Source organism: Macrobrachium nipponense, chromosome 9 (genome assembly GCF_015104395.2).
Source record: "Macrobrachium nipponense isolate FS-2020 chromosome 9, ASM1510439v2, whole genome shotgun sequence".
Classification (NCBI taxonomy): Eukaryota; Metazoa; Arthropoda; class Malacostraca; order Decapoda; family Palaemonidae; genus Macrobrachium; species Macrobrachium nipponense.
Genome location: NC_061110.1, coordinates 78,026,753 through 78,054,105, shown reverse-complemented (window position 1 = coordinate 78,054,105; position 27,353 = coordinate 78,026,753). Strand labels below are relative to the sequence as shown.

General features: G+C 34.2%; 1 protein-coding gene and 1 long non-coding RNA gene across 3 annotated transcripts in view; one reads left to right on the top strand and one right to left on the bottom strand.

Annotated features, from left to right (window-relative positions):
- The window catches only part of LOC135217874 (latent-transforming growth factor beta-binding protein 4-like), a 50,346-nt gene that overhangs the window by 11,328 nt on the left and 11,665 nt on the right, over positions 1–27,353 (top strand). For both annotated transcript variants that reach the window (XM_064253896.1, XM_064253895.1), the window contains 3 exons: positions 12,636–12,665; positions 24,960–25,037; positions 25,338–25,454. In XM_064253896.1, the coding sequence (XP_064109966.1) occupies positions 12,636–12,665; positions 24,960–25,037; positions 25,338–25,454 (225 nt within the window). The remainder of the gene's footprint in view (positions 1–12,635; positions 12,666–24,959; positions 25,038–25,337; positions 25,455–27,353) is intronic.
- Positions 1–27,353, bottom strand: part of LOC135217875 (uncharacterized) — a 92,672-nt gene that overhangs the window by 56,961 nt on the left and 8,358 nt on the right. Inside the window, exon 2 of the long non-coding RNA XR_010315218.1 lies at positions 22,851–22,963. This is a non-coding gene — a long non-coding RNA (uncharacterized LOC135217875). The remainder of the gene's footprint in view (positions 1–22,850; positions 22,964–27,353) is intronic.

Below are 27,353 nucleotides of genomic sequence, written 5' to 3'. Positions count from 1 at the left end.
ATTCCCACATCCACCTCTTTGACTCATCCACGAGAAATTACATAAAGAGTGTCGAATGAGGTGAAAAGTACTAACTAGCGGACAGGAAATAAATCAAGAATACAAAAATCGCGATGGATAAATATCTTAATAGGGTGAAAGCGTAGTTTCGTCATAAATCTATGAGAGATTCAGGGGTAAAAAGAAACAACCATTACAGTTCACATCTGGAGAGAGAGAGAGTGAGTTAACAGAGGTACGAGTAATAAGAGACCACTGAAAGCCGCGCTAGATGCTGCACTGGGTCTTCAAGACAGCAAAAATAAACAAACAAATAATAACAAAAACATCTTTTTTCCGCAACGCAAAAGGTATTTCAGCCTGCGGAACAAAGTAATAAACTGGCTTTCGTTGGAATTACATTATTTTCTAATAACCCACTCAGACTACTTTGTTATTACGTTTCTCTAGATTTATTTAGATTATGGAATAGACATAATTGTGCTAGAAATTTGAATATAATTCGGATCTTTCCTAGATAATGACACCCCCGGGTTTTAACAGGGTATGTAGCCACCTTTGCGGTGTGTTTATTACCAAGATCTACATACTATACTCTCACTTTAGACTTTATTTAGTACAGGCCCGTTGGGGATGACCGTAAAAACGTAAACAAAAGACTGTAAATATCATAAAGATAATGACCCCAAAGAAATATAGATAACGAACCCATAAAACCCTTGGGGGTCACTGCCTAGGAAAGATCCAATAATTCGATGTCCAAAGAAAAACGAACTCAAAGATATAAATCTGCCTCATTAGAAAACATTTGGAAAACTTTCGAGTGTCATTTAAATGGCATATTGGAAATTTCCTTAGACCCAGGAAAGCCTAAATTTGGGTGTATTGAGAGCCTGTATTTAGTCAAAACTGGTCACTTGAGCAATTTCTGTCTCCTCAAGTCATGCATGACGCTGGATACGACCTAATATCTGGTATTACAACTTAAAAAACACACACACAAAACTAAAAAGGCTGGGACAACGACAGCAGTAACAATAATAACGTTACTGATAATAATGATGAAAAAATCATGAAGATGTTAGCCATAATGGTAATGCTTGATTCTTCCACAATTACAAGTTTTTCTTGAACGATGGTCTCTTCGGAGAAATGCTACGCGGTAATGACCGACCCATTAAAAAAAACAGCGGCTTCATAATCGTTTCGTACAAAATATACAAGCATCATTTTGCATGTATATCCTGTCTTATTTAATCCTTCTACACGTACAGTTTAAGATATTCCGTCTAACTACGTCTTATGCATAACATTCAACTACTAAATGATGTTTGTTACAAACGAGACATTTGCCTTTATTCAAAAGCCATGACTTTTCACTTAGCAAGTAAACTATGCGCACAGCAATTTTAGTTTGCCTTCGTCCTTGCTTTGATCAAATACCTTGCGAAAGAGTATACTGCTATAGAAACAAACAAGTTAAGACGAACGGTATTACTTTAGCATGTGTCCAACCAGGCTTTGTGTCCTACCTTTGAATTTATCTATTTTAGTGTGCATTCTACCAAGCCAAATTGCCGAAAAACACCAAACTGCCAGAAATTGCTCGAAACTATCTATCTAGATAACTACACATCTATTTTTAGATGAAGTGACAACTCACCACCAAACTGAAAAAAATCCTGACAAATACCAAACTGCCAAAAATATCTCGAAACTATCATTCTATCAAGATAACTAGATAACTTGACAACTCATCACCAGAATGCCTAGCTCGAAGGTTTTGTAAATATATTTCAGCCATTTCGACATTTTGTTCATATTCTTAAAGGACTTACACAACACATGCAAGATGTAGTCTCGGGATTTTATAATACAACAGTAAATGGTAATCATCCTTCCGTTTTTGCTTTTCCCCTTACGTTAGATAGTACAGGATACAAAATTGTGGTGGTGGGATACACAGTAAAGCGCAAAATGATCGGTAGGAAACACTCTTAAAGCGGCACCAGACGAACAACGGAGGGTCGCTGAATACGGCATAAAAGTAACGTTCCTTATCCTTGCAATCCTTTGCCTAACGGTAACCGCTGAATTAGCTTGGGATTGAGCTACCGCGTCAATATTCCGCGCATAAATGGTTATTGCGCTAAACTTTTGGTCGCTGAATATTCACCGCTGGGTTTACGGTGAAGAATAGTCCTCCCGTCGAATAATATTGTCACGTGGTGAACATCTGGCACTGAACTGTTCTTGCGTTGTACATTATCTCGTATTTGATATTCGGCACACTACAAATCAGTGTTGAAGTGTCCAAGCGCTCAACTGTCATGCGTTAAATATCTGACGATAAATGTTCGGTGCTGACTTGTCTTGGTAGGAAATCTGTCGTCATGCTTCTAACCAGGGCAAAATAAAATTGATTATATGTGTGCGTGTGTATATAGTATTATATATATATATATATATATATATATATATATATATATATATATATATATATATATAAGCGCCGAAAACTCTCCGAAAAAAAAAAAACACACATATATATATATATATATATATATATATATTATATATATATATATGCATGTGTTCTTCAGATATGTTTAATACTGACAGCAAATAATGTCGGTCTATGTGCGATATATCAAGAATTTTGCGACAGTATTACATACCATATGCTAAAAAATCTAAGACAAACCTGTATAAATCCATTTAAACGTTAAAATGAAAATGTCCTTTTATTTTACTCTGTTTCACTAGTATTCAAGAGCTCTGTAATTTATATCAGAATACTGAATACGCGTCTCATCGGAAAACACTATTTTTTTTTTTTTTTAATCCAAAAGAAGCCTTCGTATTCGAATTATTCCGATAGACCCAAACCATTCCAAGTGAACAAGAAAAGTAGAAAACGTTTATATAATCAATGGCAAAAGAAACAAATAAAGATATAATCAATAAACGGAAACCAAATAAACATCAACATCTTATCGTCAGGTTAACGGTAATGTCAGTTTCCAATTTTCTCGATGAAAAAAAAAAAAATTATATATATATATATATATATATATATATATATATATATATATATATATTTCAACAAAACTGACTTAAACGTAATCATTTATTAGGTTAGTCCATGTAAGAAATCCAACATAAGGTTTCTTAATAGAAGCACTAACCACGACCAATTGTGACTGAAATACGAGAATGCGTCATTAAAACGTAAAACATTTTTTGGAGGGAAAAATATTTTGTTCTCATATTTAAAATCATTAGTAGGTGGATACAGAATATAAGCAATTAAACAAACTTGAAAATAAACAGAATAGAGTAGAATTAACTCACTAATATCAATTTATAGTGTATTCTGGTAAGCAATCATGAGGCTTAGAGACTTCAACTATACGTGTACTATTGGTGTCTTTATATCGATGAAAATCGAAATAAAGACAGCAATAATATTATTGTAGTATCGTAAAACTTCGCAATCCATTGTCCTCATCATTTCTTGTAACTTGGCATTCCATTAAGGACACTCTATGTCTAGCACATGTATTTTATATATATATATATATATATATATATATATATATATATATATATATATATATATATATATAAACATGCATATTTGTGTGTGAATTTTTGTCATTTATAAAGTCGTGACTTTTTTATATTCGCAAATGCTATGCCCAAATTCGTCCCAGCAAAGATTTGAAGCACCTATTAACTATTAACTTTTTATATGCGTAAGCTATTCCCAAAGTATAAAGAAACTCGATAGTAAACTATATTATTTGTTGTTTAATTTATAAATACATATACATACATATATATATATGTATATTACACTGTTCATCACACACACACACACACACACACACACACACACACACACACACATATATATATATATATATATATTATATATATATATATATAATCTATATTCAAACCCCCTTGGTCGGTGGTTTGAATTATGGTAGAACGCTGTATGTTTAATATTCAGAGCACTTCTAAAACTGACGTTCAACTGACCTCTCTTTCATGGACAAGGATTGCGGTGCTAGCTTCTAGAATTTGGAAGTTCATCATGAAAGTCGTCTTGATATTTTTCTTGAGTTCGCAGTTATTTTGAAATAAGGGAGATGTTCAAATACTTATCTCGATTCTAGATGCATCACATGTAATAATTTGCTGCTTAGGTCAGCATGTACAATAGGGTATAACAGGACATGTTCAAATTACATAGTCGCTTGAACCTCCTCAAAGATTCAGACCCAGGTTCTCTGGTTAGAAAAGCGAGTATCTATGAATCTAGAACAAGATATTTTCAGCAGCAAGTCGTTAGGCATGGACAAGCTAGCCCTATGCCCTCATCCACTGGAGTTGCAAATTCCTGAGATGTATGCTAGTATTGCACCAGCCCCGTTTTTATTTTTGGGGGGGAGGGGCCATACCCTTAGGTTAGGCTAGGTTAGGTTTGGTTAGGTTATGTTAGGTTAGTTTACTAGCGTGAGGGTAATTTGGGTGTGGGATACATAATGAGATTATTTTCAATAAAATTCTGTGGTGGTTAGTTATTAAGATATGACGCCCACTTTCTAAGGGAAAGGTTCCGGTACTCGGCTGCCTACCAGTTCGGTAGTCCGGGTTCGATTCCACGCTGGTTTTATTTCTGGTGATTAGAAATTCTTTTCTCGATATAATGTGGTTCGGATCCCATAATAACCTGTAGGTCCCGTTGCTTGGTAACCAATTGGTTCCTAGCCACGCAAAAATATCTAATCCTTGGGGCCAGGCCTAGGAAGGTCGTTAATCGGCTAGTGGTCTGGTTAAACTAAGACATACTTTATTTAACATCTAGGGAAAATGCATCTGCGTTACGACTGACCACAGCTGGGTCCTGCCAGTTATTTAATTCTCGGCATATGTTGAAATAGAAACAGCGGGAGCCTAAGTCGTTTAAATTTGCTCCATAATCAAATTCCGCTCCGCTCGTTGGCTAAACGACGGCAGTCATTTTTGCCTTGTCTCGGAGCTTCCTTCCTTTTAGTAGCAGTGGTTCACTGTTCATCACTTATAAATATATATATATACATACATACATACACACACACACACACACACACACACACACACATATATATATATATATATATATATATATATATATATTATATATATATATATATATATAACCACAGGAAAATAATGGGCAGAAATCCAAGCGCTTTCGTCTTTACTATGACATTGTCTAGGATTTTTGGCTATATTTTCCTATGTATTCGCTTTTTATATATATATATATATCATATATATATATATATATTATATATATATGTATGTATATATATATATGTATATATATATATATATATATAATATATCTATATATGTATTATATATATATATAGTATAATATATATATATAATATATATATATATGTATATATATCATATATTTTATATGAATAATATATGTAATATGTAATATATAATATCTGTATTAATTAATGTACCATATATATTAATAATACCATATAATATACAATATATATAATATATAATGTATATATATATATGTATAATTATCTATATATAATATACTACATATATATATATATATATATAGGTGTATATTATATAATATACATATATATATATATATATATATATATAATATACTATGATATATATATATATATATATATATATATATACATATATAGTATATATACTATATTATATATATATATATATATATTATATAATATATATATATATATATATGAGAAAGATAATCTACTGGTCACTTGCACAGGATGTATTAACTTCAACAGCCACAATGACGTTTTAACTGACTGACTTCCGCGCAGTTCTTTTGATACTTTATCACTTCAAGCCTATTATACAAGGTTCTTCATTTACGTCCACCTTGGAGAAAGGGTTTGTAGTGATAAGTTCATGCATACACCCAAACAGTTCAAGTCCACATACGTTATGCACAAAACAGTTTATGTTTAGATATGTCATTCTAGCTATTAAAAGTCTATACTACAGATACAAATATAATGCACGCATATTTTTCTTAGCGCGATTTGATTTACGTACTTAATTTTGCAGCCTACTTCAAAACCTCATTTGATTTTAATGCGGAAATACTGTAAGGATACCAAAGAAAGGGCTTGTTGAACCCACGGTCCAGATACTCTATCTGGACCGTGGTTGAACCATAAGCGAGGAAGCAAATGAGCTTAAACCATTGCACGACCAGGCAACCCCAGGCCCCCTACAAGACTATATAGTATCTTCGCGGTCATCTGACGAGACTTCGCTCTTATCTTTTAATAATCTTGAATGCTTTGCGCTGTTCCCGGCGAGGACTCTGACCCTCATGGGGGAAGTGCTTTTCCCCAACGGCCCCTCTTCCACTTCAATATAGATCTCAAGTTGATTAGGATCATTTCTAGTATGTTTGGATATGTTCGTACTCTATATGAAGTCCACTCAGATTTGTATTTTATATTTGGCTGTATTCGTTTGTTTGGCTTTAAATATAAAAATGGACGCCTACAAGTATGTTAGTATGCATGTATTATCAAAAAGTACAGTACAGCTACATGCACGTGTCATTTATATATATATATATATATATATATATATATATATATATATATATATATATATATATGTGTGTGTGTGTGTGTGTGTGTGTGTGTGTGTGTGTGTGTGTGTGTGATATACATTTCCACGGTAACGGAACAGTAAGAGACAATAATTATTAGTCTTCACAGATAGTAATTTTATGCTATTAGCACAACAACAATAATTATATAAACATGTCTTGTACTATACTACTAATAATAATACTGATAATTATAAAGATTCGCTTAATCTATTACTGAATACTTCCTTTGGTATTGTTAACCAAGATTTTCCTGCTCCTCCCTATCTTGCACTCTGTTCATGATTTGTTTCTCTTAACTGAATCTAAAATATGAATTGTTAGAGGTCAAAATGACAAGGAAAATGCCATTCGGCCCGAGAGGGTTGGTTCATTGAAGAAAAAACTGTCATACTGGAGTGGCAGAAGTAGTGATCGATACCTGAAAATAAGTAAACGAAATAAAAGTACGTCATTGAAGGGCGGAGAGATCCTAGTATAAATCATAGGTTCCAATATAATCAAATAATTTGAGTCATTCTGAATCCTTAAAATCCATCTAATCCCTACGCTCTATAAAGTTCACTGGCTATTCAACGTCACCTGAAGATAAAAACCAATAAAAAAAAAAAAAAAAAAAAAAAGCTTTGCTTTATAATTCTTCACAAAATCGCAAGTCATGTACTAAGTATGAGGCTGCAAAATGAAGTTTCTCATGTTTTGGCGATGTTGCCGAAGTGGGAATTGGATTATAAAATTAAGGTCAAAAGCCAATCGCTAGGACCCATGAGGTCATTCAGCGCTGAAAGGGAAATTGAGAGTAAAGAAGATTTCGGAAACAGGAGGAAAAAACCTCAAAGAAGTTACATTATGAAACCACATTTTTTTGGAGAAGGTGGAAAGTAAGGCGAAAGAAAGTTAATATGAACGGAGGTACAAGCAAAAGGAATGAAAGGGGTTGCAGTTAAGAGGCCGAAGGGACGCTGCAAAGAACCTTAAGTTATGCCTACAGTGCACTGCGTGAGGTGCACTGAAGGCACTAACCCCCTACGGAGACTGAAACTCAAATTCAACAATGGCTATTATGTTCACATAAAGAAGAATATATCCAGTCATTCTGTTAATTTAAGAATTACAGTAGACGAGTTCACGATGAACTATGCTAAAAGAAGTGGACGGATTTTGTATCCGTGATATTTTGCGTGTTTTTTTTATACTTTTTCCATAACTTAACGATTTCATCTTCTTGTCACCAGTATCAAACATAACCTTAGAACTTAAAAAGACTTATTATTATTATTATATTATTATTTATTAGTATTATTATTACTTATTATTATTATTATGATTATTATTATTATTATTTTATTATATTATTATTATTATTATTATTATTATTATTATTATTATTATTATTATTATTATTTCTAACGGGAGTCCATTACAATTTCATGGGCCGAAAAGTCTTCGACTACCTTGAAAATTACCAAAAATATGCAATACCTTTGAAAAAAATAAAAGCTGAAAATATCAAGCTGACAATAAAAAAAATTAATATTCAGTGGAAAACAAATATTCTCTCAAATTAATGATAAAACGGCTACATTCCTTTGGGGACGACATCTCTACATGCCTAATAATGAATAAGGCAATTACAGTGTTTAAAAAAATTACTGGTAGCAATGAAGAAAACAGAGAAAAAAGGTTTTAATCCACAAATCAAAGAATCAAAGGGTGAAAGAATCGAGAAAAAAGAGCAAAAGACTGAATTAATTAATCCCTTGATGTTCTCGTGAACACATTTCGTAAACACGAGAGTTTTTACATTAAAAATCAAACAAACAAAATAAAATAATGTCGATTGAAAGAGCGTTCTTTGCAATACTACTTAGAATGCAATATTCGCAACCCCTTGTGAGGTATTTCCACACAACATAATACACGTAATCCAAAGGAGCCTGATTGGCACGTGGCAGAAACCTACAATTTGTTGAATTCACCTTGTCCTAAATTTGTCTAGATCTCGCCCCCTTCCTGTCTCCAGTTAGCGTAAAGGGAATGATTGTCGTCTGCGACACAGCATTGTTTAACCCATTTCTTCAAAATATGACGAAAGACCTGGCGGAAATGCCATGACAGTCTGTCAGAACTTTAGGAAAATGACTTCAGAACTGACTGAAATGGTGTCTACAATTGCTGGAAATTACTTGCGGTTAGTATGACTTAAAAGATTATAAATGGAAGACTATTTGACTTGAAATATTCAAAAGCCCACGAATTCATATCAGACCGACCATGATAAACAGGACGTTAGTTGGGCAAAGAAAATGTTTATTTAATCCCGTAATTTACTGAAAACTTCATATAAACATGCATTGCACTTGCTTATCTGGCTCATCCTGTTTACTTACATATAAATAACAAGAAATAACAAATATAAATATTTCTAAATAACCAATAAATTTTACATGAAATAAACTGACTTGCATGCATGAAATGTTCAGAAAATATGCTCCTTCCCACGGGATTTCTTACACACACACACACAGATATATATATATGTATCGGATATCCGCATTTTTAATAAATCCACATCCGCATTCCCAATTTCTTAACATCCGCATTAGCACTGCAAGCAACATCCGCATCTGCATCCGCAGTTTGAGACTGCGGATATTACCCTGACTCAGTGTTCAGTTGTTCATATATATACCTACATACATTGTAGCAGAAAGTATCAGCTTTTTTCTTTTCTAAATTTGGCTTTTTCGTTTCATTATTCATTATACGGAATACATGGTATACAATTACACATTTCATACAGTATATACTTTATAAGTAGCTCTGTTATAGCATATTTGTTTTAAAGCACATTTGTTTTTAGTAATTTCATTTTATTTACAACAGTTGTAACCATAAAGGCAGAGTATTGCAGATTTTAGGAAGCGCTCTCTCTCTCTCTCTCTCTCTCTCTCTCTCTCTCTCTCATGCTAAGAATGGTTTTGATTTTTGTTACCCTTATTAAGCAATGAGCACGAAATGACCTCGTGCCAAGATAACTAAAACGTTCGTGTATCGATGTTTCTGTTTGTACTTTCATATAAAAGTATACAAGCACATTAATGAGTATCTATCACTTATGATTCGACTTTCAATTAGTAAATACAAAATGTTGAATTATGAGGCTGAAAGTCGTCCTTAACAATTAAATATATCTAAATGATCTAGATTTGTAAAATATTCGCATCCACGAGGGTTTGGTCAGCAAATATCCGCATCCGCAAATTTAAAAAAAATTGATATCCGCATCTGCAAATGCAAACCCATTTTCAGACATCTGATAAACCTCATATATGTATATATATATATATATATATATATATATATATTATATATACACATATATATATATACATACATACATACACACTGTGTATATGAATATATATAACTATATACTTATTTATGTATATATAAGCATAAATCTTATTAAATTAAATGCACGTGATTTTTTTAAGCTCTCGTGATAGCCGAATGGATAGGTCTATTATCTATTACTGTAGCTACAACAAAGGGCACCGGTCTGAATCCTGGCCGGTGTAGAATGGCTATTCAATGACAATTCATTTTAGGCTTCGATATTAAGCGGTACTTTCTGCTTACGAAAAAGATTATATATACATATATATATATATAAATATATGATAAATATATATATATATATATATATATATATATATATATATGTGTGTGTGTGTGTGTGTGTGTGTGTGTGTGTGTGTGTGTGTGTGTATTTGAACGCGTGTGGTTACGCTCTCTACTCTCTACTCACTATGCTACAACTACCTTCATTTATTAGGATTCCAAGATTTTCACATTTTTAAAAGTATTAAAATGTAGAGAAAACAAGGTATTAATAATGTGTATTTCTGATCAGAAGCTATATATAATTATTATACAAAACATAAAAACATTCATTAAGTTACTTTCTTCAACAGGCTGTGGCTTCAGGGGAAAAAACCATGACAATATCAATACCGTTACGTTTAGAATGAGCTCATATTTCTGAAACTTTCACAAGATTAGTCACACATCATATACCTACAAGCAAGGCTCGTCAGCAGCGTGCCTAAATCTTCTACACTAACTGTGCATTAAATTCTACCTTCCTCAGACTTTCTTCCCGGATGTTAGCGCATTTTATTCCAGTGCCACTTCCACTTCAGCTATCCAGAACTTTTTAAGGCTTGCCCTCCTCCTTCCTAACAATACATCACAATTATACTCCTTCCATAAATCTATGATCTTCCTTTCTCTCCACAACACTTGAACACCTCAAAACACTGCTCCGTGTGCTAAGGATAGTAATGGAATATAGAATTTAGGCCAAAGGCCAAGCACTGGGACCTATGAGGTCATTCTGCGCTGAAAGGGGAATGGCGAGTAGGTAGGTCTGAAGGGTGTAACACTAGGAAAACCTGGCAGTTGCACTACGATATGATTGCTAGGAGAGGGCGGATAGCAAGATGAAGACAGATATGAATGGAGGTACAGTAAAAGAAATAAAAGGGGTTGCAGCTAGGGGTCGAAGGGAGGCTGCAAAGAACCTTTAGTAATGCACACAATACACCACGTAAGGGGTACTGACGGCACTAACCCCCTAGGGGGTCCATGTGCTAAATATTTCACAAATTCACATGTTTACATACCTCAACCTTTCACTGCCTCCTGCTGCATATACATTACACAAACAGCTTCAACTATTCCTTTTCATTAACTTAGCATCAACACATTCCCATAATGGGAAGTTAGATCAACAATCTCTCCACCTACCAACTTTGGCTTCATTTGGAACTCTTTATCTTTTCTACATTTTTTCCCTACACCCTGCTTCCCTTCACGTCTAATGCTACTGTCATTCATGACTTCAGCCGCTTCCATTCATCCACCATTCATAATGGCATTCACCGCAGCATTTAGCAGTGTCCAGTTTACTTTTAACTTCCCTTTTGTACACTCATTCGAACTCCTTCACTTTCTCATTATCATCTCTAATCAACACTATTTCTCTTGCCACCCTCACTCTATTCATGACCCCTTCTGTTCTCACAACTCTGCATTCAATACCTTGTCTTTTCATTGACTTCTCTCACTCATCACCCCATTCATAAAGATATGGGGGTATCACTGGTGACCTAAAAATACAAGTGTGTCTGACCCACTTTCACACCAAGCCAGTCACTCTCACACTTGGGGATTGTAAAAAGTTTCACTTTCATCATCCAAATTTTTATCATTCAACATTTTGTGTTCATCATACGTATCCATCACCCTCCAGATTACATGTGTATCAATACTATCATAAGAATTTTTCCATTGCTCTCAAACTTCTCATAAGAGTTTGGGGAAAAAACACTTATCAATTATAAGTCACTTTAGGGGTAAGTTATTCCCAAGATATCGTGAATTGGATGTTAATTGAGATATATTCTACGTATAAATATATATATATATATATATATATATATATATATATATATATATATATATATATATATAAATATAAATATAAAATAAATATAAATATATAGATATATATATTATATAAATATAAAATTAAATTATAATATTAAATAAAAAATAAAATATATATATATATATATAATATATATATATATATATAAAATACACAAACATATATATATATATATATATAATATATATATATATATATATATATATATATAAAATATAGTATATATAATATTCTATATATATGTGTGTGTGTGTTCTACATATAAATGTATATGAATGAAATAATTATTTTGGTATATTATATCAATTAATATATATTCGTGTATTTATTTACATTATACATGTGTGTGTATGAAAGTAATGAAAACCCCTAAATTAGCTATATTTGTGAACAACACATTCTAATTCATTTTCTCTCTTTCAGATCTACAGAACAGAGTCTCGAAAATAGAAGGTGAGGGGTGACGTCACAGCGTAAGTTATCAATGTTTGTGGATTTTTCCAATACCATGATCGAGTATTCCTTATTCCCACGTCAACATACGATGTACGTAAGTGTAAACAAAGACTCAAGTCCCCCAGTCACGATTTCAGCCTCCCCCTCCTATCTGGTGAACCGATGCGATGTCTTAAGAAACTGCGAGACGAGACCTAAACAAAAGGGCATCCTCTTTAGCGAAGCCCTCCAGTTTTTTTTTTTTTTCGGATCTGTATACTTGGATGCGTGCAGACACAGTGGTGTTGATGACTTCAATTGAATAATAGACCATTTAATAAGATAACTCGACTTAAAAACGAATAGTGTAGCGTGTTCTTTTTATGAGCACGATCAAAATACGACGATTAATAATATTCTCATACTTGCAGGTTATTTTTTTTTATTGCAACAGCTGGCGCCTTTGATTTTCTCACCCCTCGCGTGAAAAAGACGAATTTTGTTCATCTAACAAATTTGCATATGCAAATTTTGTCATTGAGAGACAGCATCGCAAACACTTTTGATCTGGTTACTGCGTCAATGGAACAGTGATTACGATTCAAAACTTCCTGCGTTAAAAGGGAAGGTCCGGTGTCCCACTGGATTGAATTGAGATGAATAGAATTCAGGCCAAAGGTTAAGTGGTGGAGCCTATAGGTTATTCAGCGCTGAAAGGGAAATTGACAGCAAAAGGTTTCAAAGGTGTAACAGGAGGAAAACCTCACAACATCACTATGAATCAATTGTTGGGAGAGGGAGGAAAGTAAGATGGAAGAAAGAGATTATGAAAGAAGGTATAGTAAAACGATCTAAAGGGGTTGCAGCTAGGGGCCGAAGGGACACTGCAAAGAACCTTAAGTAATGCCTACAATGTACCGCATGAGGTGCACTGGCGGCACTACCCCGCTACGGGGCGGTGTCCCACTGGGATTAGGCTGACACGATTCACTTCAGTTACCGCTCTTGCAATTAGGACTATTATCCTGAATAGCGGAGCATTCATAGCATTGCCATATTTATTGATTACTGATGTCTGCAACCGGATTAACGCATTATTATTATTATTATTATTATTATTATTATTATTATTATTATTATTATTATTATTATTATTATTTAAAGTTAACCTTCAACTTTCTCAAAATGCTAACCTAGGCTAATATAAATCGTTGTATCCTGCGCATCTGCTTTTATAGATAGATCCTGGTTTGAAGTTCATCTGGCAAGCTTTTATCATGCAGTACCCTCTATATCCCCCAGGCTGCATTTATCCTGTTTTGAACTTCTGCTTGACACCCTCCCTCCTCGCTTAAAGCAGATCCTAAGTACTTGAAATTCTCTTCGTGATTTAGATCTAGGCCTCCTCTAGCTTGCCTAAGTAGCCTATCTCCTCTCTGCTCGGTGGCTTCATAACCTTACTTTTACTCACATTTACATTTACTTTCACAGCACCCCATTCACGAGATTCCAGCCTCTCTCTTATCCTTCTTTGCAATTATACTCCAATCTCTCTTGTAATCATCAGATCATATGTATATAATAATTCCCACAGATTTTCATTTCTAACCCCTTCACTCAGTACATCCACAACACTAACTTCAAACACTTATTTTTGCCACAGGCTGCTATTACTTCTGTCCTCATTCATTTTACAAGTCGTTTCAACCAACCTGACCAATTATAATCTAACTTAAAATTCGACAAACAACGATCCCATAATATTTATATAAAGCATTTCCAACTTGCCTAAACATTCTGCTAACCCTGGTTCTATATTTCAATTAAACTAATACAATTAGAAGGAATGAAGATTTTCCTTTTTGAACTCACAAAGTAAACACCTACGATAGTCCTTTATATAAAAACCTCCTTACACCAAACCACCGCTTATTTTTCCATTCAATGTCATAAATATTTGTGACTAATCTTGAACTTAATGGAAAGCGCTTTCTGGACATTACTGTCTTTAAAGGACGAGAGAAGAACAAAAATAGACCCAAAATTGAATCTAGAATTGTCTCTTTTTTCTTCACATTTTTGTTAATAATAATATAGTAGTAGTATTTGGTACATTTAGGCATATATATCATTCAAGGTCATTCAAAGTAGCATCGTTGTTTTATACAAAGAAACACGCAGAAAAGAAAGACTGCATATAAGTAAATGTCAGTACACAAGACATGAGATATAAATAAATAAATACCTTGAAAGCGTACAGCATTCTCTTTTCTGACAGCCTCTTGTAGTTGAGGGAGAGGCAGGAGCATCTCTAGAGTATACTGCCTCTATCTTTTTTGCATAAGCTTCTGAGTACATGCTAGAGCACGGATACAAAGGGCGGTTGAATTATTGAGTGAAAAAATAATAACAACTGGAAATAATTTTTCAATTGCAAAGGCTATTCTATAAAATCCACACTTTGATCTTCTTCAAATTATATCAAAACATATTATTGGAAAATGAACCAAGTAAAGGACTCATTTCAATGCAAGTGCTTTCTTGAATACCGGGTCTAAATTCTATAAACTCTTTACGTAAGGTAAAATAAAATTGATTCACAAAAACATAATACATTAATTCTTCTTGTATTGGTTGACTAAATGCAGAACTGAAATTTTTAGAGTTAATCTGTAAGGAAATATGAATTTTTTTATGTCGTTGACGAAGTCATTTGCACACAAAATTACTTTTCATGTTACAGATTACGAAAATATATTAAATTATGAACGTATCTTGTTCATTCCAGTCTTTAAAATAGAAGACTTAAAACTCTGGACAAAATATTTACACAATTATCACCCAACTGGAAAGGATCCGTCGATACTAAACGGATAATAGTAATTTGATGGAATACCCTTAGCTAAATTCTGCCTATCCAGGTCCTCTCTCGAACGCCTTAAGGTTTAACTCAAAACTCCTTCCTGGTTTCATATGTGGTTCTGTCTTCTCCCATCACATCCACAAAACCAAATAGGTACGTCTGTCGTAGCATGTCCATCCAAGCATCTTGTCTCCAGTATTTCTGTCATTTCATGTGATAACCTTTCCTGAATTCTTGCTTCTCAGCTTTTGGTCTGTCATTTATGCTGGACTTACCAAGGAAATGCATCAAGCCTTTTCTAGGTCCAATAATTTTCCCATCGTCCTTTCAATTATTCTTCCAATCTCAACCAAATTCTTCCTCATTCCATCTTAGATCAGTATGCCAATTCTTCCGTATTCTAACCAATATTTGTATCTAAGAGTCAATACACATGTTCAATATTCCATATTACAGTTCATTCTTACTATTGTTCCTACACTCAATGCATTTTCTTTTAATGGGTTTCCTTAACTATATTTTTCCCAAGGATTCTTTGCACACCCTGTATACATAACATGGGAACATTTTATTCGTAAAACTCATTTCTATTCCACAGCAGCGTTACTTATACAATTTTTGTTAGTCTTACTGACAAACTTTATCCTCTCATTTTACCCAGGTTTGGGCCTGGCACCAGCTGAAGGGTTATACCCTAATTTTGATTTATAAAATTGAAGTGAACGACAAAAGCAATTTACCTATTTCATTTGGAGTCAACGCCTGGAGCTTAATTTCCAAAAAATTACAGAGCTCCCGCTAACTTCCTTGCTTCACTTTTCTGTAATCTTACCATTATCATCATTTATATTTACTCCTATACACCTCAACGACTCGAAACCTTCCACTTTTATCCAAATATTGATAACTCCATTTTTCAAGATTTAGTATTATAATCATAGCTTTGCACTTTCACTCTTCACATTTCTCTTCATTACCGTCAATTAACACCGCACCATCTGCAAACACCATTCACTCCACACTCGACCACAGTCCCTCTCGTATCCCAGAAACTTCCACCCATTTTTCCTGACCTTCCCTTGGCTTCTCTCATCATTCTACTGGAAAGACACACGTCTGTGAAACTCCTTGTTTAATATGCACTCATTTATACTCCATGACAGTCCCTCTCATATCTACTATCTATCTTTTTCTATTTTTTCTTCCATCATAAAATGAACCTCTCAACAAATTATAATTTAAATTGCCTTCCAAAACACTTATGCTTTAAATTTCCCCTTGACATCTCTATTTTATGTCTATATTTTTTTTACTAAATACGCCACATACAACTTTTTCCATTTACTCTCAAAAACATTGTTCATCATGTTATGTTTTTGGTCTCACCGTAAGTTTTTGCTTATTATAAGCTGTCATAAGCATACATATAAAATGTAATGTGTAAATATATTCTTAAGGTTTGGCATTCCGATCGCAGTTAAGCCATCTCTCAGTGACTACGCGCCTAATGCTTATACTCTATGAACTTTTTGTGTAGACTTTTGTTACACAATTGCTTAAGCTCAAGTGTTTTTTTGTGGGGGTAAAAATTTATGTAAAAGTAGAACTGGTCTTCTGGCCCTACCCCATACTTTGAATGATGTAAATTACCAGTTTAATAAATTGTCCTTTATGTATGTATATATATTTATATATATATATATATATATATTATATTATAATATATATATGTGTGTGTGTGTGTGTGCGTGTGTGTGTGTGTATTCATATATACTACATATTGTATATATACATGTATAATAATAAATTAATTTAATAGTAAATATAGTATCACATAGTAAACCCGTGTGGTAATAATTGCGGTAATATGTTTTAAGTAATGGCTGCCAAAGAACATGACAATTCAATTTATCGAAACTTTGACTGATCCACTAAGATTTATGACTCTTGGTTTACCAACAGAAAGTAATTTTTGTTACACTGAAGTATAGATAATTTCATTATTCCAACGTCAGCTTAAATCATTAGCTTTTATTTTTTTTATTCCATTTTTCAAACATTCTGCTAAAAATTAACACAATGCATATTTAAACCAGCATTAAATGAGTGATCAAAACATTACATAAGTCGATCGATATTACTTTAATCGATCAAAGAAATATATGGATAAGACAACTCTTTTATTATAAAGAGCCATAATTTTTTCTTTTCTTTTACTGTTAACTTGCCTTCTTTAACATACTGCTAAGAATTCCAACTACCGAGGCTCCAAAATTAATATCAGCGAATGATAAAGGAATTTGCACAGTCAATGCAAAGAAGCCAATTAAAGAGAGGTACCTCGCGACAACCGAAAAATATGAAAGTACTATGTGTCCGCGATGTACATATGTATGTATATATATTTTGTATGTATATATATATATAATTATATCTATATATATATATATATATATGATAATATATTATATATATATATATATATATATATATATATTATATATATATATATATATTTCCATAAACATTAAGCTACAAACGTTCAATATCGAATTTACTCAACCTTGGAATAACATAACCCGAAGGTCAATTTATAAATGATAAGCGATTCGTTACCAATTGACTTGAACCACCGAATGGTTTGAAATCTATACACCTTTTAAGTCGACATTGATTCTAAGTACAAAAACCTGTATTCGAAGGCAATGTGTCTAACAAGAGTCAGTATCAACCCACTATAGTATACCATCACTGAAACGTCATCGCTTCCCAAACATTCGGGGGTTGGAGCTTCCCTAACGATGAATCACTTATCACTTATAAATTCCCCTTTGGGTTATGTTACTCTGAAGTGAGTGAATCTGATATGGAACGAAATTTGTAGATCAATATTTGAAATATAAAACGTCAATGTGTAAGTAGAAAACCCCATATACATACACACACATATATACGTATACGAGTATATCTATATCATATATATATATATATATATATATATATATATATATATATATATATATATATATATATATATAAAGGTAATGCCACGGAGGAAAATGAACACACGAGATTAATAATATATATACATATTCATCTGACTCACACCAGGAACGAACCTCGGTCTCCCGAAAGACGGCCCAAGGCGGTAAAGACGGATTTACCAAGTCCTGGAAGAAGCTGGAACCTAAAATGGTCCAAGCCAGGTTTTTCCATGCCAAGCTTCTGAAGACCGACATACCAGCGAATTTGACCCAACTTCCCGACCCGTCAGCGAATCGGTCGCACCATTTCATCCGAATCACTCCATTGGGAGACGTGATGGAGATGATGAACTCATGAGTACGTATTTCACAGAAATAAATTTCCGACTCACACCGGAAACGAACCTCGGCCTTGCCCTATCACTTGGGAGACAGAGTTCGTTCCCGGTGTTATTCACAATATTTCTTTTAGTGAAACATGTGCTCATGAATTCATTATTGCCTTACGTGATCTATTTATACGTATTGAGCTACAAATGTCCTGTAACATCTAATTCTCTCTACCTCGGAATTAATATATTTTCATATATGTTAACTGAAGGAGAATTTTCAGTTGATAATAATTTCGTCGGCTCCCGGGTTTCGCGCCCGGGAGCCGACGAAATTATTATCAACTGAAAATTCTCCTTCAGTTAACATATATGAAAATATATTAATTCCGAGGTAGAGAGAATTAGATGTTACAGGACATTTGTAGGTTAATGCGTATATATATATCTATATTATATATAATGATATATATATATAATATATATATATATATATAGATGTATAATATATGTATATATGGTATATGGTGTGTGCGATATATATATATATATATATATATATATATATTTATATATATATATAGATATATGGTATGTATATATATGTATATATATGTATATATATGTATGTATATGTATTATATATTATATATTATATATGTGTGGGCGTGGTATATATATTTTATAAATATTTATATAATATAATATAATATATATTATATATAATATTATATATGTTAGTGTGTGTGGTTATGAAGTATATATATATAATATATATATATATATATATCTATATATATATTTATATATATATATATATATATATATATATTATATATATATATATATATGTATGGATGTATATGTGTGTGTGTTATGAGTATATAATATATATATATATAATATATATAATATATATATATATATATATATATATATATATAGCACGAAACATTTACAGCATTAAGTCATTACCCCAAACGAGGAGTATTTCCTGACAACAAGACAACAATGCGTGATCCGACCTCCAACTTACTCGGAATACGTGCAAGATTTTCCCCTCACACATAAGTTGTAAACATTATATCCTTAACTTTTAGCGCAAATTAAAACGTGCTAAAATCTACTGTCAAATAGAGCCTTGTTTCACCCACGAAAATTAAAATAAATATGCTAATATTTTAATCATATTTTTCATGTGCTGTTTAACGTGCACATTATTTGCTTTGTACATTTTCATTCTGATAAATAAATCACAAATATACTATCCTAAAATTCCTGTATCTTTATCTCAACGCAAAACACCTTTTCCAGACCTTTTTAGGCTCTTCCATAGACCTTTCCTAACCCCCAACAAAAACAACAACAACAACAAAGTAGTCTGTAGGCTTACTCCCCGAGTCTGCGAAAATACTACATAATGCCTGTAAGCATTTCACACGAGAGTTTAAGCCAATGTAGTCTGGTGAAATAAGTAGGTTAATAGAGAAACTGACTTAAGAAATATCAAAATAACCTCAAAGAAGAAATAATGTTTTAGCAACTGCTATACCAGTGTCATTGACGCGTTTAAACTCAGCAGTTTTCGTTGTCGGGATTGGAATATGAGATTTAGGTCTGATACCAAGCACTGGGATCTATGAAGTCATTCAGCGCTGAAAGGGAAACTGAGAGTAAAGGTTTGGACGGCGTAACAGAAAGTAAGCCTCGCAGTTGCACTATGAAACAATTGTTAAATGGTGAAAAGTAAGATGAAAGAAAGAGAATATGAACGGAGGTACAGTAAAAGGAATGAAATGGGTTCAGATAGGAGCCGAAGGCATGCTGCGAAGAACCTTAAGTAATTCCTATCGTGCACTGAATGAGCTACACTGATGGCACTACCAACCCCCCCCCCCCCCCCCTGGAGATTTTTATTTATCGTTTACTTCTCAAAAAATGTAAATAGTCTGATTTTTTTTTTACTTTGGGGTGCTATAAAATTTTCAATTGTGAAAAAGAGTTCAAATTTTAATTTTATATAAAATCTTTACGGATTATTCGACAAGTGTCCCAAATTTGAACTCAAAATAACCAATATTAAACTGCCCTCGAAGGTTTTTATATACGCAGCAAGCGATGTCCAGACAAACCACAACCATCTCGATGTCACCTTACGTACGTCATTCCAGTACTCGAGCTGACGATTCCCCACCCGAAAGTCCCACGAAAGAAAGCCCACATTCGCCCCACTACCTACTTTACTCTATCTTAGTCCCATTGATATTCTGTAAGGACGGCGTCATTGGAATGACACTATTAAAGTTAGATGGAGTTGATCAACCTGGGATCGTTTCGGGATCATAGCACTTCCAGGAGATTTCTACGGAGCACATTACCTCAGATTGCTTTGAACTCTTTCTCTCTCTCTCTCTCTCTCAGTTTTGTAGTGACGTCTTCAGTCTTTAATACGTGTACGACTCTCTCTCTCTCTCTCTCTCTCTCTGTTCTTTATCTGTGTCGACGACATTTACGCTTTTGCTACAACGCGTATGTGTATAAAATTGTGTTAATGACAGCTATACCTAATCAGTCACATTTCTACAACTTTATAAACAAAATCCTATGACATTATTAATTTCATATATTTATACCCATTAATATTTCGCCGTGTCTCAAAATATTGCCAGACTTTAAAAAAGCGTTATATACGAGAACTCTGAAGAGAAAGCAATTTTCATCCTCATACAAGGCTCTAAATCCCCAGAACTGGTAGTACACCCAACCAAAAAGTTTCAAAGACAGAGGAACCAGGCAACCATTACCAGAATGGCTTGGGTTGACTAACCATAAAAACATGAGAAAAACGATGAGTGAGCTAGGAAACGTTAGGTTAGCTTTCTATATGGATAGGTAACAACCAATAAATGCCAGGCAGTAATATATTCACCAAGTTCAATCACTACTGCAATGGATGACTACTAGCGAATGCTTCCATCTGAAATGGAGTACTACCTCCAGCCATCTCCCGTTTGGTCAATGAACTTAACAATGTTCCTTCTTCTATACCTTCACCTTACAAGAGACTACTAGAGAAAGACATCGCTAAATGATAATGTTGATTCAAAGCACAGTCTTCCACACCATTTCACTTTCTGATAAACATCGGGGAACCTATAAGCAACATATGACGGAAGGAGGAGGAGGAAGAGGAAGAATGCCAGGCAAAACTTTTAAAAGTTAACAATGAAAGTGACCGCATGAGCGTTAGTCTCTGAAGCAGCGGTCGCTAACCGGTGGTCCGTGAAAACACTTGGATGGTCCGCAGAAAAACTGGGACATTATTTCAATTTTTATGTTTTCTTAATCGTCGTCCCGAAACCCTGATACAAATTGCGCAGAAGACAGAGAGCCCCGTGTTGCCAATTCAGCATTCTGAATGCTAGCTTTAGCATTTTAGGACGATTTTGCATTACAAATTTGGATCTTGGCTTCAAATAATAAAAGCTCTCCGTCTTGTGGTAACGTCATTGGAGCCAAAAATCAACAAACTTATTTCAAACAAGCAGGAACAAATATCACACTAAAATGTGTAATACGTAAACAAACTTCAAATTTTAAACTTTGTAATAATTAAACTATAACTTTTGTTATATTTAATAGGTGCATTTCATATTAATAAAATAAAAGTTTTCTCATTATTATTATATAAACGTATTTACCATTTTTTATATTAGTGGTCTGCCAAATTTAATATTATACATTAGTGGTCCATGAAGTTCAAGAGGTTGGCGACCGCTGCTCTAGTACAATAACCTCATTCACGTCACTTCAGTTTTCAGTGCAAGAACAAAACAAATTAATAAATTCGAAGATCACAAAACCCTTAAACATAAATAAAAGAAAATAATTCTTAACTAATACAAGAAAATCAGAGAGCAATGAGACCTATTCACTAACCTGAAAGAGTTGAAACAACTAAAGCAAAACAAATATGCAATCAAAATAATAGATAATGGTGTCAAATTTAACGCACATATGACAATACCTGCACTTGAGACAATCAGGAATCAGGATTGCTCGGTTCAGGAAATGTTGCCCGCCTGCCCTCTACCGCCATTCACACTCGGCTCGCTGGGGTCACGAAAGAATTCACAGGACCTGTTAGAAGAAGAAGAAGAATTAAGCGTGTTTTTATCATATTCTGCTCCACCCAACTCAACATTTCTTCTTTTTTTAATACATGCTTTATATGACGTCAAATAAGATTTTTGCAGATGCCTGCATAATTTGGATTAGGAATATCACCTTTAGGCCAAAGGCCGAGCACCGAGACCTAGTAGGAGGTTATTCAGCGCTGTAAATAATGTTGAAACAGTTTTTAGAAGAGGGTGGGAAACAAGATGGAAGAAACATAAAATGAAGAGGGTCGCAACGAGGGGCTGAAAGGACCCTGCTCAGACCCTGAAGTAATGCCTACAGTGCACCGCGTGAGGTACACTAACGGGCCAAGCCCGCCACCCCCACAATTCTAAAAAGAAACTCGGGGCGATGTTTCACATCACCTGCTATTACTTTAATGAACTAAATGTTTTGAAGAACTTCACAGGATTACCATTCGGCAAAGACCAGTACCTCCAGATACAAAGTCCTCTAAAGATCTATAACAAAGTCTTGGCGACAATGGAGTGGAATATAAAATTTAGGCCAAAGGCCAAGCGCTGGGACCCGCGAGAAAATTCAGTGCTGAGGGGAAACAGAGAGCAAAAAGGTTTTAAATGTGTAACAGGAGGAAAACTTTCCAGTTGCACTTAGAAATAATTGTTAGGAGAGGGTGGAAAGTAAGATGAAAGAAAGCGAATATGAACGAAGGTACAGTAATAGGAATGAAAGGGGGTGAAGCCAGGGGCCGAAGGAACTCTGCTCAGAAATTAACTAACACCCCCCCCCCCCCCCGAAGCAAATAATAATGAATGTATGAAATAAAATACACGAATGAAATAACGACATTCACCGACTACCAGGACCAATCACCCAAAAACAATACAAAATAAAATAGTACCAAAGTAAAATCATTAAAATAAATTTAAATACATATATTAAAAATGAAATAAAATACAAAGAAAATTCCTTTATTACTAAAATATGAAAACCATTAATACTAAAATAAAATCATCTAAAGCCATATGAAATAAAATATAAAAATTTTTTATATAAAAATAAAATAAAGCAATTGAAATAAAATACAAAAGAATCCTTCATAACAACTAAAATAAAATCAATGAAATCTGCACGCACCATATAGCCCGAAGCTGGGGCCAGGGAGGCTATATTATAGTTGGCTGAAGCCTCTCGCCTCCGAAAAGTAGTTTTGTGTTCAGCCTAATCAGCGTTACATTATCAGGGGTTCCCAAATCAGGGGTCGGACTGCTCATTATGTGGGGTCAGACAAGTCATAGGGTCGCTGAGGTACCCCGAGGGTATGGGGGTACAAAACATCAAAGCTGGGGATACGAGGTATCGTGTTAAATTCAGTGTTTGGTAGAGTAACAGTTACTATAGTAGATTCACATCAACCGTGCATCTGATGTCTAGGTCCGTCCCTTACGACGCTCCTGATTGGCTGTTAATCACAGGGCTCGAAACTCAGTCTCTCTCGAGAGTTCACATAGGCAGGATGCATGTTTCACCGCTCCTAAGGGATACTTTTGAAAGTCGTATCCCTCAGGAGACGTACATCCTGCCTATGTGAACTCTCGAGAGACTGAGAGCTTCCAGCCCTGTGATTGGCTTATCAACAGCCAATCAGGAGCGTCGTAAGGGAAGGGCCTAGACATCAGATGCACGGTTATGTGACAATACTATTGTAGTGTCATTGAGAAAAAAAAATTAAATTATTATATATATATATATATATATATATATATATATATATATATATATATATATATATATATATATATATATATATATATATAGCATTTATTGGGGGTCGCACTGAAAAGGTGTATATAAGTGCTGAATGGGGTCGTGCCTAAGAAAAGCATGGGGGTCCCTGCGATTAGATCTTGAAATATAAATACTGCGAATGTGACATCGGCATCACGTATAGGTACTATTCAGATCCACTCAACAGTCAAATGTTCCTACCTTTCAGGAAGCCAAAAGTCTCCTAGCGTCCAGCAGTGTTCTACCGCACACCAGCTCGCTCAGTTCTATCAGCGCTTGGCGAAAGGTAACAATGATATGACATCTTCCTCGTTTTAAAAAAAATATGCAAACTGTAGTCCTAGCATCATTCTATGCATGATTTTACAAAATCGAACATTGCTTAAAAATTTGACTACAATACAACTAGAATATAAAGCACATGATTTGCTAATTAAAATTGAATTAGCAAGACCTGCTACCCTATCGTTTTACTGCCTTTGAAATAAACAATGAAACCAGATGAAAGGAAGCTTGAAATAAAAAAAAAATAATTTTAATATAGCTAAATCTGGCACCCTTTATATCCTCGTTTTCTTACGAACAGATGAATGTCGCGATGGAGGACACAACTGCAGTAGGCTGGCACGCTGTGAGGACAAACTCATCGGTTACAGGTGCATCTGCATGGAAGGATACGCTGGAAATGGATACCAGTGTCAAGGTAATTCAGAATAATCTCTCTCTCTCTCTCTCTGAGAAGGTGCTACAGCGGCTCAATAGAGCCAAAAAATATTTTAGTCGCCAAACACTTGCTTATGTTCGTGAACGTTCATGGGACCTTCTATTAAAAAATAATCAGACATACATTCCATTTTCGATTTACATACACATACACACTTTAATTCAAAACGGGTAAAGAAATTTACATATAATATAGGCTATACACGAGATATTTACACACAACTTTCTTTCAAGTCTTTATCTACCATAGTACGATTCAAACCAACGCACTCTATTCTGCGGAGTTCAAGAATCTGTTTCTGTTCATTCATGTATATTTCTGCCGAATTTGTATATCATACTACAAATAATGGATGAAAACTAGAGCTAAATAGATACAACACATCCCATTGTGGTAACTTCTTTACATACAAGATATGTGACACTTGAAAGTTACAAACTACCAACAGAATTTGTAAACAGCAACAGTGTGGAAGAGTTTAAAAGGAAGCTAGACAAAATCATTAGGACACTGAATGAACAGTAGAACCTGCTCCTAGAGATAAGTGAGCACATGATGTCTCCTCGGATGGACTAAGAAGTCTTTGAGACATCCTACTTCTTGTAACCCCTTGTAACATCTGAAACCGAACTAAATCATCGTAACAGTGGTTTTCATTTTGTCGAAATCTTTGAGATATATACTTTACAGCCCACGTTACAAAATTCAACATTCCCGAGAATGAGGCAAGCATTACGAATGTCAGAGCTAACAAAATTCCAAGGCCTGAAATTCATCTTGAGTCACTGCTTTTCTCTGCTATTGTTACAAAAATCTCTATGGAGATTGCTCGCAATGTTTCACTATCGGTGGCTTCTAAATTCCCCTGACAAGTATTGAAAGTATTCTTTCTCGTTTCGAAAGGCAAATTACATACGGTTTGGAGATACAAAATAAATTTTACTAAAGACTACAATAAAGTGCATCATGTACGAAATAAAAACAAGTTATGCAATATGACATAAAAACAAGTTATGCAATACGAAATAAAAACAAATTAAGCAAAACTAAACGATGATATGGCGCCACTATTTTTGTTTCTGTAGTCCATTGAAATCATTAGCCTACTATATAACTCTTGTGCAGCTACATGAGTGACTGCACAAAAACTCACATTATATGCATTTATTACACCGCAGTTTCTTTTCAAGTCACTTTGTGAAATTAACATGAAGAAATATATGGAAAAAAAGGCACCGCAAAGACTACTACATAGGCCAAGTTCTTGAATATTCCCCTTCCGCTTCCACCGTTAATGAAAGAAATTCTGAATTTAAGCTGGCAGGGAAACACAGGGGATGGATGACTCCGCATTACATCATGAGAGACATTTTTCGATGGGTTAAGCTTTTCAGAAGATGATATCGTGAACGTTGACGCGTTCAGTCTGCTTCCTTTGTGAAAGGCCTTGAGGGAACGAATTCATTCGTATACAACTGAACCGATACCTAATGTTCCTCGAGATATCAGGTCACGGATAATTAATACGTGGGTTCTGTCAGAGTATGATGGACTACCTTGCAACGAGGTCTGGATAATTAATCCACGCTTTTACTGAATTCTAATGCTATTAATCAACAGAAAAGGATTTTTTCTGCAAGTCATGTCAGTAATTTGGTGAAGAACTGTTGTTGCCCGTGAGTGGCGCTGTTGTTTGGCTTTCAATAGATTCCTAGGCTGACTTTTTGTAAGGTTGGCAGGACGTAAGTTCGCTGCCAATTATGCTTTTTAACGAATAAACCATCCGAATAACCAAAAGAATCTAAAGTAAATTACCTCGAAAATCTAAACTTGGAATCCACAATGTTGGATACTTTCTTCCATATCATAGGCAAATAA